The sequence below is a fragment of the Poecilia reticulata genome, linkage group LG18 (assembly GCF_000633615.1).
Source record: "Poecilia reticulata strain Guanapo linkage group LG18, Guppy_female_1.0+MT, whole genome shotgun sequence".
In the NCBI taxonomy this organism is placed as follows: domain Eukaryota; kingdom Metazoa; phylum Chordata; class Actinopteri; order Cyprinodontiformes; family Poeciliidae; genus Poecilia; species Poecilia reticulata.
In genome coordinates this window covers 10,422,029-10,440,363 of record NC_024348.1, presented here as the reverse complement: position 1 = coordinate 10,440,363, position 18,335 = coordinate 10,422,029, and the positions used below count along the sequence as shown (strand labels likewise).

The following is an 18,335-nucleotide window of genomic DNA, read 5'->3' as shown; positions in this document are numbered from 1 at the left end:
TATATATATATATATATATATATTTTGTTGCCGTCTTTCCAAAGCACATTGCTCCAAAAGGGGTTCATTAAGGCGCAACTCTGCAAGTCCAAGTTGTGCTGTCATATTTTTCATAGATCATCCTCCTCGTGATTCTTCCAAAAATGTGTCCGTCTTGTCTTGCAGTCATCTTTAAGGGATTCAGTGTCAGAGTCTGACACTGAGATTTTAACGTTTATTTTAGAGAATTGCACAGTCTGGATTTGCTATATCGAACTGGTCACATCTGTTGATGATTAAAGTGCCTTTGATAAGCAGCGTGTGGTTTATGCTCTCCCTCCTAAATTCTGCAGAAGCAGCTAGGGTGTACTTAGTTTTCCACACAGCTCATTTTGTGGCTGAAACGTCTTCATTGAATCCCCCTGTGGGTTTTATATTCAGGGATTATGGGGAGAAGACTCGCATAATCCATAATTGTACAAATAAATCACAATGTGGAAAAAGTTGCGTCATAGAAAAGTTGGCCTTTATTTACTTTCTGTCCCCACCTCACACACTGAATTTCGCATGAAGGTCAAGTGAGGCTTTATAATTTTGCGCATGATCAGATTTGGGTCAACTGTCTCTTACCCACTACTACTCCCACCCCATTTCCCCTTCTTCTTCCTCCTCCTCTTCCTCTTCCCACACCACCCAGCGTGAACTGTTGGGTGGTGTGTTACCACAGTAACCTCTTTCAATGGCATCATTTATTCACATATTCTCTCTCTATGTCGAGCTATTTCCATCAAAGAAAAGACAAACAACAATGGCTTACCCTGGGATCGCCCTTCTTCCTCTTGCTCCTCTGCTGCTTGCCCTTATATGTCCAACCAGGAAGAGGCGGTTTACCCAGATCTGTGTTATTGTCAACCTTTTGGCACTGACTTGGACTTTTGAAGTCACAGCACTGCCTCAGTCCACATGTTATCAGATGGATAAAAGTTCTTTCCAGGCAAACCAGGAAACCACAGAATAGCGGGAAGCCTCACATGTAAAATACAGACAGGTGGCACAGCCTCTTCATTTTGATTTTAAATAACATAATCTCTTCATTTTATCACAAACAAGACCAGTCGGCCGCCAAAGGGCACTCGCAGATGGGCTCAGATGCAGGAAGTCACAGAGAGTGTTGCCCGGTTCTGCCAACGGCGTAGACTCAACGGCTTCCGGCCATTGGTGAACCCGTTTAGTAATGTTCTCACTTTTCCTCAACCGCCCCCCTCATCCGTTCTTCTCACAATGCCTGGAAGTAGCAGAGACCTACATCTCCCACTCTGTTTTCTTAATCGTTGTTTTCCTTTATGGTTTCTTCCTCTGTTTTTTTTTTTTTTTTTTCGTTTTAACAAAGCTCACAATTGATGAAACCTTCCATCCAAACACATTAAAGCACAAGGACACTCTCGTCTTACTCTACATCCCATGCAAACAATATGCTTCCGATTCTCGTTTTCAAAGGAGCAGAAACCGTATGTTGGGCAATGTTTAATTAAATGGCTTACAAACTTTGAAGTCTCCAAATTAGGGTTAGATTTACCTGCTGAGATTAAATTTCTTTGAGGTTATTTTTTTGTCACAGTATGAAAACAAATGTCAGTATTTACTGTGTCAGGGGTATCATGCACATTCAGCTCCCTTTAATCTGATAACCCCAAATAAAACCCAGTGCAACCAGTTACACTTTGTGCAATTAAAGTATAAATGCGACTGTTCTGTAAAGGTCTGAAAGGTTCGTTTGAGAGCATTAAAAAAGCAACATCATGCAGACAACGGAACAAAGCAGACAGGGTAAAACTATGGAAAGGTTTCAAACATTATTATACATAATTATGTATCAGAATGACCCAGTCAAGGCCCATATCCAATTAAGAATCTACATCAGAACTGAAAATTGACATCTGCAGATATTTTTATCTAATTTGACTGTGCTTGAGCTGCTTTACAAAGAAAATTACCCCCCCCCCAAAAAAAAAAAAAAAATCAAGTCTTGCAGATGTAAATACTACTAAACAAGGTTACACAAAGAAGAGAAAGGCTGAATAGAAATCTATGTCACACTTTTCAGATTTTTGTTTGTATAAAATATTGGACATTATTATTAATCATTTTCCTTCCAGTTTGCATTGTATGCAAACTGGACCTAACAACCTAAGGTTGTGGTTGTGACTTGACAGGATGTGGAAAAGTTAAAGAGGTAAAAAAAAATACCTTTGTCTATGACTTATGATCTGTTTAGTTTTGGTTAAATTACCCTCACTATAGATTCTGCAAGATCAACATTTACCTTTGATGACATTTTTTCTTCCTTTTCCTTTAGCGTCACTTGTTCAACACATTTAACGGAAACATTTTAGTTCACAGTTCACTTTTTCTGCGACTCTATTAGGCACTCAGAGAGTGATACCTGACTGATACGATGCTGAGTTACCTTTCCGCTTGTTTTTCAGCTATTTGTGACCTCTTGGCCTTTGTCCCCTCGCTCCATGACTACCTGCCCTCTCCATCAGTGTCTCCCTCTTGCTTTATGTCACTGACGGATGTCCTGCACCGGCGTTTTCATCCCTGTCTCTGTGCAGTCTCGCAGGATGTATTCAGAGTTCTGTGTGTGTGTGTGTGTGTGTGTGTGTGTGTGTGTGCATGTGCGTGCGTGTGTGTGTGTTGGGGGAGTTCCTGCACATCTGTCGGCTGCATTTCTCTCACTTTGGGTGGGGGGAAAGGTTGTTTTTCAGCACTTGTAGGAGAACGTGTCTCCCATCTAGAAAGATCAAGTTTGTCCTGCTTCCTTCCTCTTCTGGTCCTCATAAACACTTCTCCTCCCAGGCAGCAGGCCAGAGGCTTCCGCTCAGCGTCCGGAGTGGTTATTACCTCCGCAAGAGAAACAACATGATCAATACTGCTTGTTGTTTCTCCCATTAAAACCCAATTTCTTAAATATGTAATCAGGTCGGAGTGAAAATACATTGTAATTTAAGGTTAGCTCAACGTTTAGTTGCGTTACTCACATCTGAGTGTTGGTCACTAATCTCTTAATTAAGTCCAACTAAATGGGCTCAAAATGAGCAACACCAGCTGCTCCTCAGACCTTTTTCAATAGGAGTGGTTGTGCGTGAAAAGATCTGTCGACCCTGCATCAATCGAGGATAAGATCTCAATGATTAAAGAATAGCTTGTTTATCAAACAATAAGATGGAGTTCCAGCTTCCTCTCCTGCAGTTTCCTCTCTCCTGGACGGGACTGAAGTGTCGGAAAGCGTTGGTGGGGAATGTTCCCCAGTTCTACCCCTGGACAGCCAGACACGTACTGCCTCTCCCCAAGGGGTTCCAGTATATATTTTTTCAGCGTGGCACAAAAACACCCCGAGCTTTCCTGCCATTACTCCTCACCGAGCCGTGGGGGTTTAGAAAAACTAATAGGCCACTAAAAATACTCATGGGTCCAGAGCCTGCAGCCATCGGTTTTTTTTCCTGCCTCTCTTCCACAGTGCGCGTGGGCTATTGAGGAAATAGGAAACAAGGGACTCTGGTTGTAAGGGAGTTTCCTGCAAGACGTTATAAAGGGCTGTGCCTGCAGTTGAGCCGGTGTCACAGTGTGAAGGTGAACGCCAGCTCCTCGTCCCTCTGACTGCTGACTGAACACTCGGGGGGGGTCTGAAGGCAAAGCGGCGCGCTGTGTTTCTCGTCCCTGCTGGTCGGGGTAAGTCCTGAGACCACTTCTATTTTCTTTCTTTCCTATTTTGACTGTCTGATTGTTGTCTGGCTGCGAAGGATTTTATTGTTTTGAGTGTTTTAATCGAAGGGATACAACAATCGGTCAGCTCAGGGACTGAAAATAACCACTTTGTCCATTTGATAGGCAGGTCAAATGATGAAAAATACCCGTAGTTTTTATCATCTATTCGTTAAATTTATGAAAACAAATAATTTTCATTCCCTAAGCGCACCATCCAACAGCATGTTTACTTGGTTGAGTTTGATTAAAAGCAGATGAAAGTAAAGGACATTCACTTTGCACAGGGATGATCTTGTTATTACATGTAGTTCTTACCTTCAGGATTGTATTAACTGTAAATATAACAAAGTAAAACCAGGGCTGGAAACCATTTATATTGTGTTTCCACAAAAACTCAGCAGCACAACAGGAGTTTCAGAGACATCTGGCAAAAGTAATGCATTGCTTAATATTGACTGGAAGCTAACAGGGGTTGCAGATGTCAGTGACTTTAATACAAAAGAAAACAAATGAATTAAGTAAACCAAAATTAATTGAATATGACTTAAGGAAAGAAGACAAAAGTAAATTATAAAAGTGAGAAAGTTAATTCAAACCATTCAGCTCATGACAGCAATTCCTTATTTTTTTTGCTCCATCCAAAGCTTCTACCTCTATGAGAGAACAGAACATTTTATTTCTCTTTTATATATTGTAGACATCGGAAAAGATAGTTAGTTTTGCCTCTTTTTAATCTCAAAGAAAACCTCAAATTGGTATCATCTAGGAAAGCCTGATCATCTCCAGTTTGTTCTTTAAATATTCTGTGTTTTTTGTTTGTTTGTTGCCATGCAGGTACGAGTAGGGAGCTGGTCTCACCTAACGGATGTGTCCGGGACACTCCAGTTTATTTATTATACCAGTTAAAACCAGGTACGTCATTCTGAAGCTCCACGCGTCCAAACAGGCGCCGTTCCAAGACGCTCAACGATTTTCTGCTTTTTCCCACAGATCCAGCCAAGCCTGATGGAAGTGTTGGGGATCTACAGGGCGGACAGAGGGCAGACCATGCGGGCCGGGGGATACGTGAAGGAGTTCACTCGCCACTCCAACGACGTGCTGCTGAACCTGAACGAGCTGCGGCACAGGGGCATCCTGACCGACACCACCCTGGTGGTCGGCAGCGTCCAGCTGCAGGCGCACTGCGCCGTGCTTGTGGCCTGCAGGTTAGTGCAAAGGTCAAGATGCCGCATGAAGCGCCGTCTTTGCTCTAGGAGGCAATGAGGCAGGGGCGTGGTCGCCCCCCCCCCACCCAGAGCTGCCAATCAATTTGTTCATATCATATTGCATATAGATTCACGGTTTGTCCACTCCATATCAGTAGGTGACAGAAATGCTCCTTTTGTTGTTTTACAACCTTCATCAATATGTTTTCTTGTTGATAGTTGTTTTTTTTTTGGCAAAGTAGCTAATTACGATCTCTAGTCCCATTGGTAGGTTGATGTATGTGATGTTTAGTAATAATAAGGAAAAGCAGCCTCAGAGTACTGCACAAAAAACTCATCATAAAGAAAAAAGGGGCCAAATAAACAGTCGGTTGCAATTTGTGATCAATTGTGGTGCAATCATTTTGACTTTAAGCTGATAAGTAATTTGAATAGCTTTAGTATTAGAGCTACAACAAGAAAATAAAATAAATAAATAAATAAAATTATGAGAACAAAGTCATAGCTTTACCAGAATAAAATCATAATGCGAGAATAAAGTCAAAATAAAGTGGTAATATTACATAGTTTTTTTTTTTGGGGGGGTGGGAGGGTAGATAAAGAGTGTTGTTATTCAAGTTTTGTGTAAGACTGCGGCGCATTTAGGTGAAATTGCAATTTTAGTGCAATTTGTGCCCAATAAGAAAAAATCTAGGCAGCATGCACCTTTAATTTCATATAAATCCTCCTCCCTCTGTCTGTGCAGCGGGTTTTTCTACTCCCTGTATTCCCACCGGATGATGCTTCAGGGCCGTGGTGGCGGCAACAGCAGGGAGCCGCTCAGGACCGTGTCTCTTCCCAGCAGCCTGGACCCGTCCTGCGTCTCCCTGCTGCTCGACTTCATGTACACCTCCCGCCTGCCCCTGACTCCAAGCATCGTCTCTGGTGTGCTGGCCACGGCCGCCTATCTGCAGATGGACCATGTGGCGGACACATGCAGGGACTTCATGCAGCTGCACTGGTGAGGGCCTGCAAATCGACCGCCTTCGCCAGATGTTCTTAAAGGGGCAGTATTGTGTAGAATCGACTTTTTAAAGAAATTATTACATCTCCCACGGCAACCATTCAGCTGTGCAAAACGTCTGGGCGGAACTCCAGTTTCCTCTTAGCTGCAGTTCCCAAACTTTGGAGCTTCCGCCACACAGTGACTCCCCCAGCTCCTTCAGACTAGCCAGCAGCAATTAGCAGACACCTGGTGGAACTGAGCATCTGCTGAGCTCATTATTTGAGCTACTTCTCAGAGCAACACTGGTAAAAATGCTGTTAAAGGGTTAATAGAGGAGCGATGTTGTTATGACTTCCTAAAGACGGAGTTTCAGAAAAAGCAGGAGTTGTTAAAAAGACAGAGGCCAAATTCAAGGCGCTAAATCGGGAACCAACATTTATTTTAAATCATATTTGATTTATTTAGCATATTTCACAGCTATTAAATGGTGCTATGTGCTTGAAAAATACATAACACTGCCCCTTTAAGCATGTGTTGTGAATCTGCTTCATGTTTTTGACTTTTCTTTTCCAGCACAGAGAACGTGAGTGCCAGACACCCGCGGATGGAGCTGGACTCCAGCGTCTCTGTCGCCTCTGCTTCCCCTAAAGGGGGGGAACTGCCCAGTCCAGGACCCCAGCAGTCCCTCCCAGCAGCTGCAGACAGAAGGTTAGTCTTCAAATGACAAAAACGGATTACTCAGAAAATGGGGGAAATTGTTATTTTTGTTCCATTTGCACATTGCCAGAAGTACAGCTGCCGCTGCAGCTTGTGTGCCTTTGTCTGTCGGCAGGTTGGGCTCATTACAGAACTTCCTTTGTTTTTCCTGCAGGTTCCCTGTTGTTGCAGAAGGCTTTCTCAAGCCAGGGGCTTTCCCGCCCTGCCAGCCTGGGTCAGACGAGGTGAAAGAACATCCTGACTCACCCGTCCTGAACGCCCAGACTTTATCCCCAAACAGCCCAGACTGCTCCAGCTGCCATCCCAACTCTCCTGCCGAGTCCAGCACCTGCAGCAAAAACCCAGAGGTACGTTCCCTCCGCTCCTCCCCCCCAAAAACTGGTGGCTGTTATTAAAAAGAAAGCTGAAAGAAATATGACAAATTTTACAATTTCTTAGATTGAAACCAAAGCCGCACCAGACCCAAAGGCCTGCAACTGGAAGAAGTACAAGTACATTGTCCTGAACCCTCTCTGCACCGCTGCTGCTGCTGCTGCTGCGGTGAAAGTAGAGGAGTCAGAGGAGGTTCAGTGTCAGGATTTGGCTCTCAAAGCTCCAACAGAGGCGTGGTCTGGAGAAGTGCCTGGTCAGATTGATAGGTAAACCAGACAAATCTGACAAATCTGAGGACAAAGAAAGAAAAAATAAGCGGTTATGGTAAATACATTGAATTTCCCCATCAGACAGGGGCAGGCCTCCTGCTACGAGGGTTCTGGCCGAGCCCCTCCCCTCGGGCTGCCTCCCTCTCTGGATCTCCCAAAAGGCTCTGCCTCCCACAAGAAGGAGCCAGGTAGGCACAAACAAACAGGTCATTAAGGAAACACAACGATCTAGTTTCTAAAGAAGTTTTTCTTTTCTTATTTGCTTTTCCAGTCTCACCTGGCACCATTATCCCTAAACTTCTTCCATCTGATCCGGAAGCTGCCCAACTCGGCGAACCTCCAATCAAATGCGAGAATCGCTACCTGCCCTTTGCTTATTCTGGCTCTCTGCAGGGAACCAAATCTGTGTGCTCAGGTGAAACTTTCAACATATATTTTTCTGTTTCTTTTTATTGCTTTTTTTTTTTTTTTTGGTTGAGAAAAAACACAAGAAGTGTGTAACAGGAGCGAACTTTGTTCTGGCAGGAGACAAGCTGTACCGCTGCAACGTGTGCGGAGCTCAGTTTAACCGACCAGCCAACCTGAAAACTCACACCCGCATTCACTCAGGAGAGAAACCGTACCGCTGCGACACCTGTGGAGCTCGATTTGTTCAGGTCAGGAAGAAACGGTGCACTAAAACAATTGATAAACTTCTCATTGTACAGGAGTTAGCCATGACCGGTCAACACTGACTTCTAAACTCTGCTTTCTTAATATTTTAGATGAGCTTTGAAAAGTTACACTTGTTCTTAAAAGCCTACAGATAGAACATGGTTAAACTGGGTGTGGCAGCACTGACAGATATGAGTTTTAACTTCCAAAAAATATATTAACACAGTATCGCAATGCTTAGAATAAATTTACTCACAGAAAAATATAGCCTCATGCCAAAAATTGCTCCATGCAGCAGCCATTCATCTGGTTTCCCTTACTGCAACCTCTGGTAAAGATGCACAAAAGCCTCTTTTTTTCTCTCTCTCTCTCTTTTATCAGTTTCATAACATCACATTGAATTTCCAACAGTTAGTCTGAGCAAATTCACTCACTTGGAACAAAATCCCACAATTGTGAAATAAATAGCTTTTAACAAATCTGTTGTTCAAGAGTTTTCAATTAGTAGTTCACAACTTCCTGTTTTTTGGGGTGTTCCAATAGGATGTGACACAGGGGCCCATTTATCTGAGCCAATCTTCAGAATGGGAAAAACAAGAGAAGGTGCAATTCAAGTGAGGAACGAGTGTTGATTTTCATTAGACAGAAAAAAGCTGCAAGAAAACAAGTACAGATTCTCCACTTTAAGAGTCTGCATATTTCTTTTTTATTAGCTGAGTATTTAAAAATTACATCAATATTTTTTCTTTAGCTTTTTGTTTAAAAAAACAAGTATGTGAAATGTGACAACTAAACAAAAAAAAAGATGCTTTCTTGGACTGTGTCACGTCTCAACCTTTCCTTTGCTCCGTCCTGGTCTTAGGTTGCCCACCTCCGGGCCCACGTCCTGATCCACACCGGTGAGAAGCCCTACCCCTGTCACACCTGTGGAACCCGCTTCCGCCACCTGCAGACGCTCAAGAGCCATCTGCGCATCCACACCGGAGAGAAACCTTACTCCGTACGTTACAGAAGCAACTTGCACCTGCACAAAAATAAATCCGACCAAACCCGGATTAACAACCCTGTCCCATCTTTTATCTGTGGGGGTGCTTGTGTTTTTGCTTTGCAGTGTGAGAAGTGCGACCTTCACTTCCGACACAAGAGCCAGCTGCGTCTGCACCTACGGCAGAAACACGGAGCCATCACCAACACTAAGATCCGCTACAAGGTGCTGACCGAGCCCTTCCAGCCTCTTCTGCAGGCCTGCTGAGGAGCGTTGATCGCTATGTACCGGATCACATCGGCTGTAACTAAATCTGTCAGAAAATGATTCACCTGACTCTTGATTGAAACTGAAAGTTAGATCTTGGCGTTAAAATTACTGCAGACGTTACTTTCGCAACATTTCGGCCACCTTTATCGAACAACGTCTGGGCCGTATGGGACACGCATTTTGTCAGAAATGTTGGATGAATGTTGATAAAGGAAGAGGGAAAGAAAAGGACTGAAGTAAAGTGTTGATGAAGGATTGTGAGGAGATGTAAAGGCAGGAAGAGTGCAAGAAAAAGGTGTTGATAAAATTTTGTAGAAAGATATTGGATGTGGATAGAAGAAAGAAAAGAAACGCATGTGTATTAGAGGTGGTGAGTGAAGATTCTGAATGTAGAGAAGCACTTCATGAGTTGTTTTCATAAATATGTATTTAACCTGACGGCCTGGGGCCTCTATATTGTTTTTTAAGCATCTATAAGAAGTAATTTATGCTCTTGGAGTTCAAACCAGACTAAAGGGATTAGTTCTCTTGTACTGAATAAAGACTAGAATAAACTTAAATCATGTTATTGATGACGGCATTTAAATGAAAATGTTTTGAAGCCACTTAAATTTGTATGAGTTCATTTGCAGGACAAATTTGAAATAAAATAATTTTTTTATATCATTTCAAGGTCTTTTGTGGTTTTATTTACTTACAATACTTCAAATATTTTTTCCTGTTTCTCACTTTATAAACCAGATCTTGTCCTAGAAGGTTGTATGGTGTTGCAGTGTTCAGCGCCGTTGCCGCTTAGGGCAACATGGTTGTAGGTTTGGCTGGCGATCTTTTTGCGTGGAGCTTCCACGTTCTTTTACATGTAGCTTTTCTCTGGGTACTCTGACTTCCTCTCACATTTAACGAAAAGGATTGTTAGGTCCTCTCTAAATTGATCTTATGCATGCCTGTATGTGTGTGTCTGCAAACATAGTTTGTCCTGTGTGTCTTTGTGTTGTCTTGTGATCGATAATGGATGGTTTTTATCCTAATTCAAATCCATTCCACCAAACTTTTAGGCCATGCTCCGTGTTTTTCTTGCAGTGGAAACAATGAAGCAGAGGGCACCTGTTTCCTCCAGAGTCCTAGTTCTTCTCGGCTGCGCGCCAGACTCGACCACGTGCGGGGGCTTCCTGAAGGTGATGGGGTGTCTGTGAACTCTCCCACCCTCTGTCATCCCCGCTTCCTGCTCCCTGATGAGCCATGGCTCGCCAGGCCTTATTGTCTGAGCTCCGTGGACAAATACTGGAAGTTTGATGGGACTTTCCAGGCTTCATTTACACTCCTACCCTGTTTTCTTTACCAAAAATGATCATTTGAAGTGAAATTCATCCCCAAGTCAACTTTTTTTTTTTTTTTTGCTTATAAACTGTCTAAATAGGTTATTTAGGGTTCTATCTTTGGCTCGGTCAAACGATTCTTAGGCGGTTGAATTTTTCTATTGGAATCCCAAACAAAGAACTGCTGACATTGTGCAACCACAATTGGACATTGGAGATGGAGGAGAGGGCTGTCTATAGGTAACATGTGAACAATGTGAATATTTATTCAACATTTTGTACAAGGAATATCCACAGAAGTGACAAGGAGAAAAGTTGGAGCGAAATTGCTAACGCAAAACATTATTTTGTGCCCATTGTTTTCAATCTAAACATCAATTCAGCAAATACTTAATCAAACTTAAACTGGCGATGCTAAATGAAATGACAGAACAGAAAACAATCCAAACACAGAGTAACAAATGTTTAACAATGTAAAATCAGAACTCGCATCCATATCGTTGTGAAGCAAATAGAGCCGCTGCTCACGCTCTCTCCACTCTTTAATCCAATGCCTTTTTTTGTTAAGTCTTATCACTTAGAATAAGTTCACAAACTATCGCTATTGCTTCTACATCGTGTTTGTTTACTCTAGTCAAGTATAGTATGGCAGGGTTTTTATGGGATTTTCTGCCTGGAATCAGAATGTCGGTGAGTGAAATCGAATTGTGTGTGGTGTGGACAACACAAGATACGATCCAACCAGTTATACTTAATATTCTCCTGTGTGACCTCTCAGGCTTTGAAAGCTGGCCTACAATTTTAAAATCCTGCCATGTGAACTTAAATATGTGCAAAGTGGTGATCATGTTTTTGTGATTGACTTTTAGTTCCAGCTAACAGATCAGCTTTATTAAAAAACAAGATAATTTATTGAGTAATTTATTTAATTTTTTTTTTTTTTTTTTTTTTTGCAAATGTTCAACTTATTGGTCATGCACTGTAAATCAGTTCTATGATTCTTTCTGAATGTGATTGTAATTGAGCTGAGGCTATAGTTGCTCAAGTCATTTCGGATTTCAAGACCTTGAGGTTGCTTCCCTCTAGTGTCAATCATGGAAACAAAACCAGAAGCAAAAACAAAAGAAATACTAAGCGGACCATTCACTTTCTGGACAATCCAATTGCTGGATTAGAAGGTTGTTATAAGGGAAAATCCAATATTTTAAACAAGTAGGCTATACATCTTTACCATTTTTTTTTTATGAACAGAAAGTGTAGAATACTTATAGCCTACTTCTCACGGACTGAGTGATAATCGGGATCACTGATGGGTCCAGGGAGCTGCAGTGTTGGTTCTCAGGTGACTGCGCAGACTCAGCTGCTGTGGCGGCTTCGGCTCGCCGTAACAAACCCTGTTAATGTTTTCACTTTACTGCTCTGAACCGGGACACTGTGGACCATGAGGTGCCGTGGAGCTGACACACGCACACACACTGGGTGAGTTGTTGAGTCGAGTTACAGACATCTCGGATAAGTTTGTTTAGCAGGCGGTTAGCGGCCGGTGTCCCTAACTGTCAACTCCAGCCGGTGTTCAAAGGAAATTAAGCAATTATTAGGTCCTCCCCACTTTTGGTACCGTTATAACCTCGCTCTAAAAATTGGTTTTGACTCTTTCCTCTAATACTTTTGTTTAATTTATTAAACTATGTTACTTGTACACGTTGTAGGCTATATGTTTTGTTTTTATAACTAGTGGCAACAGCACAGCGGCAGGGGTCGCGTGACGTTACGTCATGCCCATTTACTAGAGCAGTGAGTATGGCAGGACGTTTTAAGACACAATCAAACTATAAGTTTATGTTTACATTTAGATAGTAGCTATAGCAAAGAAGTGCCTCTAAAGAAATGTTGAGAATTTTAGATATTAGGTTTTGTGAAAACCTAATATCTAATAATAACCTAATAATATTACTTATTATTTTGTTATTTGTTACTTATCATGTTATTCTGTAACAAGTAGTTACAAAATAGTTTAGCTGCAGCTGGCATCTTGGCGTCTTCATTTAGTAAATCCAGGAAAATGTAGCTTTCTAATGGTGGCTTTATTTATTAGTTGTCATGCCTTTTTTTTTACACAGAGATATGTGTAATTAGACATTTTCAGGTGGAACTGGACTGATGACACTGCAGTAGCTTACTGCTTGTGCACATGAGTTCACCATCAGTAATCAATAACCAACATGTGAGGAGCATCTCCTTGGGCCCTCTGACTTTTGACCTACATCAGGTCAATAAAGGCCAACTTGTTAAGAAGCTTAGTCCCACATACTCCACACCGTGAGAGTTTATTGCCCCACTGGAGGTTAATCATTACCACTTTGCTCTACCGCAGCAAAGATCTGTGACTTTTTCTGCACTTATGCTTTTCCAGAGCCTGACAGGTCAACTTTTAACAGCCCTCTTTTATTTATTTTATGTGTATTTACGTGTTTATAGATAATATGACCAACAGAAAGCTGAAATCACAGAGTCAGGGCGATGGAGCAGAAGGCCCGGACGGAGGCTGGGGCTGGGTGCTGGTCGTGGCGTTGTTCGTCAGCACCAGCCTCGTGTTTGGACTGATGCGCGGTTTGGGGATCTTCTTTGTGGAGTTCGTCCGGTACTTTGAGGAGAGCGCTCAGGCCATCTCCTGGATCTCATCCATCGGCTTGGCAGCGCAGCAGTTCTTTAGTAAGTCTGATGTTGAACCCTGCCTTCTTATCTTTAAACAATTAAAGAATACTGTAATGATCTCTGTCAGAAGACACTCAATTTCCTTAAAATACTAAGAAAAACCCTAGAATGTTTTTATCTATTACACAGTACCTTACTACTTGGTAAATTAGTAATTTATTTACTGTGCAAAATGTACAGTTCTAGGATAAATATCATAGTTTCTTGAATTAATAGCTTGAGAAGAGGTGTGAGGTGTAATGGGGGGCAATCACTTTTTTACATTGGGCCATGCAGATTTGGATTTTTACGTTCATTTAAAATCTGCATTTTATGTTTACTTGTGTTGTCTGTGCCTAATATTTAAATTGGTTTTATGTTTTTGAAATACTGAAAAACATGAAGAGTTAAATAAACTAAACCAAGAATTGGGCAAACGCTGTATGTTGCGCTGATTTTAAAGGGGTATTGCACTGCGACTCTATCGTGGCTTTTCTAAAATGACTCTTGATTTTCTCAAATCGAAGGAAAACATCCTGTGTTTGATTTGTTTAGTAGGGATTAGTTTATGGTGTTTATTTTGCAGGCCCGCTGGGTGCAGCTCTATGTAACGCATATGATACCAGATTGGTTGTGATGACAGGAGGTTTTCTGTCCGGACTCGGACTCATCCTTGCCTCACAGGCCACCTGCCTGGTTCACCTCTACCTTACTATGGGACTAATCTCAGGTATGGCAAATTTAGGGTTAGCTTTTCAAACCTCTGTGCTCAGTTTATCTTTGGTCATGTTTTTTTTCTTGCTTATTTCTGCAGAATACATGAATGAAACCGTTTAGATGTGGGGTTTTTTTAGGGTTAGATGAAAAGAGTACAATTCCATTTCTTCATTTAGCCTTTTGTCCTCCAGGTTTGGGCTGGGGGCTGGTCTTCACCCCCATGGTGGCCACAGTCATGGCTAACTTCACCCGCAGACGAGCACTGGCTGTGGGACTGGGTTTCTCTAGCATCGGCCTTTCTTCCTTTGCTTTTAACCCCCTTTTCCAGCTGCTGGTGGAGAAGTATGCCTGGCGGGGAGCCCTGCTCATCCTGGGGGGCCTCAGCCTCAACATCATGGCCTGCGGAGCCCTTATCCGACCAGAGTGTCGCTCTAAAGCCTCAACAAAGGTAGGAAATGTTGCCTTCTGGTTTTTAATAATTATAATGAATAAAACTTTGTTATTAAATAAAAATATTTTAGAACGTTTTCCCTTTAAGTTTACCCTAAGCACAAAGGGAACAACTATATGTAGGGTTGTGTTTAAAGTTTAAGTAGGGCTGGACGATATGGCTGAAAAAAACTATCACGACATAAGGATTTCATATCAGTCGATATTGATAATTATGGATTAGTTTCTTGTTTTAAATATTTGAAATAAAGTCAAGCTGGTGGTGTGAGCTTTCCTGTTTTAGCCACAGTTTCCGTTCAAAGTCTTCGGTTTTTATTTTTAAGCAGACAGGAGGCATGTTAGTGAAACCTGAAACTGCGCAAGTTATTCGACAAGTTGTTGCTAGGTAACCAGAGAACGAGTGAGTCATTGCTAGGTAACGGAAGAACGAGTGAGTTCATGTCACCAACCCAGCTTAGCTGGCCTTGACAGGTGGAGCGGGTGAAGGCTTTCTCCTGCCTACATCTCCCAGAATGCTGTGCGGTTCTGGTTCGCACATGGATTTATTGCCCAGCCCTAAGTTTAAGGTTTGCGTTAATTGAAGAATTGAGTAGAAATTATGAATTCTGTCAGTGATTTGTTATTTTTCTCTGCAGGCGGACCAACAGAGCGGATCGTCACAGCCTGACCTCCTACAGAGAGTCTTCTCCTACCTGGAGGTGTCGCTGCTTTATGAGAGGCCGTATCTCACCTACACCTTAGGTGTAACTCTTTTTAACTTCGGCTACTTTGTGCCATATTTCCACCTGGTGGCCCACGGCCGCCAGGTGGGCTTCTCTGAGTACCAAGCGGCATTCATCATGTCAGCTGCGGGCATCACAGACATTTTTGGCCGAATTGCGTCGGGCTGGTTCTCGGACTTGGGGCGCTTTCGGGTCGTGCATCTGCTGACCTTTTGGACGGTTTTGGCGGCAGTGTTCATTATGCTGCTGCCCGTGAGCTCCTGGACGGGCTCCTACACAGCAATGATTGTGATCAGCCTTCTCTACGGTTTCTGCTCCGGCGCTTTGACCTCCATGGTGTTTGCTGTGGTGCCGATGATCATGGGCGTGGAGCGCATGATGGGGGGCCTCGGGCTCCTGCAGCTGATCGAGAGCTGTGCAGGACTGCTGGGTACTCCGCTGTCAGGTAGGAGTTCGCCAATTCATCAACAGCAGTTAACACCGACTGTCATTGCAAGCCACCGAGCAACACAAACAGGTCCACAGACACCTGAGGCATAAAGTTCTCAGTAATTTCTATCGGAAAGAAAACAAAGACAGTGCAGAAAGTGTGTGGCGGTCAGTGTCAGTGGTTCTGTCCAGAAAACATGTAAACCTAGCAACAGGTCATTCAGTGTCTGACCATGAAGGAGACACAGCTAAACCCAAAGTAATGGCACCAGTAGCTCTGTTACTGGCTCTTAGCTGTTTCTCTAAGCGGACAGAGCTAAACACCGGCTGCCTTTCGATTAACCACAGAATTGTGCAAGTTGAAATCACGAAAATAATCTCGCTTAATAGAAACCCGCCAATTTAAAAAAAAAAAACGTACATTTTTTATTAAAAGTTTTGGTAAGGCTTCTTTTGACGGAGTGTGGATAAGACTGACATGACACTGTCGTAAACATGACATAACACCTGTCATGAAGATAAAGGAGTCTTCATGAATGTTTACGACTGTTGTCATAAAATGTCATTCGGTAAATAATGACTATTTTAATGCAAAGTTGACAATTTTAACAAATGCAAATGCAAGTTTTTAATGCAACTTTGCTCAATTTGATAATGCTACGTGTGCTTTAGTATTTTTCTTGCTTTGTAATTCAAAAGCATTAAATATCCTGCAGATAGTTTAAAAGATTAAATTGGCATTATAATCATCTGCCTTGCATTACCCAATTATCATGTCTGTTATATTTGATTGGAGTTGTAATGAAAGAAATTAAAAAAGAGAAAAAAATATTTTGAGACATTTTTATTAATGTGAGATCTGGTTAATCTGAGATTTCTGACATTGTTTTAGAGAAACAACGGAGAAAATGGGAGGAAACGACTCAGTTTGGTTACATAGAGTAAAGAAATTAACGGTGTTGAAAATCTCTCCTAAAATTTTCCACAAATGTTATTTTTTCTATTTTTAAAAATGGCAGCTCTGTAACTCCTTTCTGCAGTTATTAAGTAGATAATTTTAAAGATTGTAATGAACTATTTCTTAATGAAAGCGCCTTCTTGTGTAATCTGTTTAATTACTCAGGATGAGACGACACACTGTTCAAGGGTTCACGCACTGACACTGTTTCACTTATAGTTGTGATAATAGAAGATATGGGCATGAATGCCAATACAAGTCAATATTAGTGAGGATATGTGTATTTATTTAAGCATGTACTCTTAACTTTTGGATAAAATTCTCAAATTTGAACTTTTGCTTTGAAATTCATTGAAGCATTACGTTGATTAATCACTCCACCCTGGTGAGGGAACGCTCTAATCGACTCCATTTTTGTTTTTTGTGCTGCAGGTTGGCTCAGAGACATGACAGGAAACTACACGGCCTCCTTTGTGGTCGCCGGCGGTTTTGTGCTCCTCGGTAGTTTGACCATGACCACGCTGCCTCACTATTTCTCCTGCGCGGAGCCCCCACCTCCTCAGAGACCCGTCCTCGTTGATAACAGCGAGACTTTGAATTCAGAGCAGAAGGACAGCTGCTCGTCTAAATTGAACTGTCAAACCGTGGAACAAACACAAAGGTGATCTGATCGGGGAACATCTTTGTTTGCAAAGAGCGAGCTGAGAGTTATTAATAATACACCTCAGAGGATTAGACCCAAAGCTCATGGATAAGGAAAGAGACCGGAGAAAGAAAAGCGGAGAAAAAAAATAAAGCAATGCACATCAGCAAACGTGCATTTTGATCTTTCTTGACAAAGAAATTAAGAAGCAAGAAAACATTACTGTGAACAATAACTATTGCTGTGACAATTTTGTTTCTGAGTCTATCAGCAGGAAATTTATACCAGATGTCAGTAGCAACCCTTGAAATCTCCATTTGCAAAGAAGCCGACTGAAGTTAGTGCATAAATGGTTTATTGCTGTTTTCCTCCAGTTTGTCTCTAAAACCTAAAGATTTTATTGGGCCTTTCTTCTTGAGTTTATTTAAAGTTAAACGTTTGACTGAGCCACGCTTCTCTGAGACCAGCTGAGAGTTTCCTTGGTTGTGTGTTTCTCATCATTGTCTTGCATTTAAAGCCACACTTGGTTCATCATTTTCAGATTATCGGGAAGGTTTTGGTTCAATCATGTGAGCTTGCAAATGCTGAAAAACAGGCCCCTTAACATAATGTTCCCACTTCCAAACTGATGATTTTAACCAGATTATATTCTCCCGGTACTTCACTGGCTTGTCCAAATGTTCTGCAACAAATTTTAAACAAGATTCAGTGTTTTCTTCAGCAGTGGAGTCTTGTGCAGTGAGAATTTATAGCATTACCTTTTCTACCTTCTAAGTGCAGATCTTTCTGAATCTCTTCTCTTGTTGACTTTTAGGTTATTATTTGGACTCTTTAGAAATGTTGAACTCCTAGAGATTATGTGGTTTCTACTTCTAGATTGTGGCTGTAGCTGGGAAAGTTTAGAAACACGTCTGTTTCTGGTGCGTCAGTGTGTTTAGTATAAGTCTTGACAGACCTCTTTGCTTTTACACATCGTCACATGCCTCTTGCAGGACACCTTGGTTTTAGGACATATTTTTATAGGCCACCAGTGAGAATTAAACTAGTTGATATTCGTGTTGCACTGACAGGTACGAGGGTGTCTTTCTACACGTTGACATATTTCAGATGGTTTCTTGGTTCTTTGTTTTTTGTGTCTCCTTTTCTTCAGCCGGTCTACATGAATCATTCTGCTGTATCTAGCAAAACTAGATTTTTGTGTT

At 42.0% G+C, this 18,335-nt stretch overlaps 2 protein-coding genes across 2 annotated transcripts; both read left to right on the top strand.

Moving 5' to 3' along the window:
• The first annotated feature begins 3,592 nt into the window (after window positions 1-3,592).
• On the top strand, window positions 3,593-9,870 carry bcl6b (BCL6B transcription repressor). Its single transcript, XM_008435432.1, has 12 exons — window positions 3,593-3,711; window positions 4,582-4,659; window positions 4,738-4,952; window positions 5,698-5,952; window positions 6,511-6,645; window positions 6,809-7,001; window positions 7,093-7,292; window positions 7,377-7,483; window positions 7,567-7,710; window positions 7,821-7,951; window positions 8,812-8,949; window positions 9,061-9,870. Exons 3-12 carry the CDS (start codon window positions 4,753-4,755, stop codon window positions 9,199-9,201), a joined length of 1,644 nt encoding a protein of 547 aa, XP_008433654.1. The 5' UTR covers window positions 3,593-3,711; window positions 4,582-4,659; window positions 4,738-4,752; the 3' UTR covers window positions 9,202-9,870.
• A 1,931-nt stretch (window positions 9,871-11,801) lies between these two features.
• Window positions 11,802-17,308, top strand: slc16a13 (solute carrier family 16 member 13). The gene is made up of 6 exons (XM_008435433.2): window positions 11,802-11,999; window positions 12,999-13,232; window positions 13,801-13,944; window positions 14,123-14,379; window positions 15,017-15,548; window positions 16,923-17,308. The coding sequence occupies exons 2-6, from the start codon at window positions 13,004-13,006 to the stop codon at window positions 17,153-17,155; spliced, it is 1,395 nt and encodes a 464-aa protein (XP_008433655.1). The 5' UTR covers window positions 11,802-11,999; window positions 12,999-13,003; the 3' UTR covers window positions 17,156-17,308.
• The last annotated feature ends 1,027 nt before the right edge of the window (window positions 17,309-18,335 follow it).

Bases quoted from the DNA above. Each gene is read 5' to 3' on its own strand.
- bcl6b (XM_008435432.1), top strand. From the start codon at position 4,753: ATGGAAGTGTTGGGGATCTACAGGGCGGACAGAGGGCAGACCATGCGG. The intron at 7,711-7,820 runs GTGAAACTTTCA...TTGTTCTGGCAG, and splicing joins AACCAAATCTGTGTGCTCAG to GAGACAAGCTGTACCGCTGC. The intron at 7,952-8,811 runs GTCAGGAAGAAA...TCCTGGTCTTAG, and splicing joins GTGGAGCTCGATTTGTTCAG to GTTGCCCACCTCCGGGCCCA.
- slc16a13 (XM_008435433.2), top strand. From the start codon at position 13,004: ATGACCAACAGAAAGCTGAAATCACAGAGTCAGGGCGATGGAGCAGAA. The intron at 13,233-13,800 runs GTAAGTCTGATG...TTTATTTTGCAG, and splicing joins GGCAGCGCAGCAGTTCTTTA to GCCCGCTGGGTGCAGCTCTA. The intron at 14,380-15,016 runs GTAGGAAATGTT...TTTTCTCTGCAG, and splicing joins GCTCTAAAGCCTCAACAAAG to GCGGACCAACAGAGCGGATC.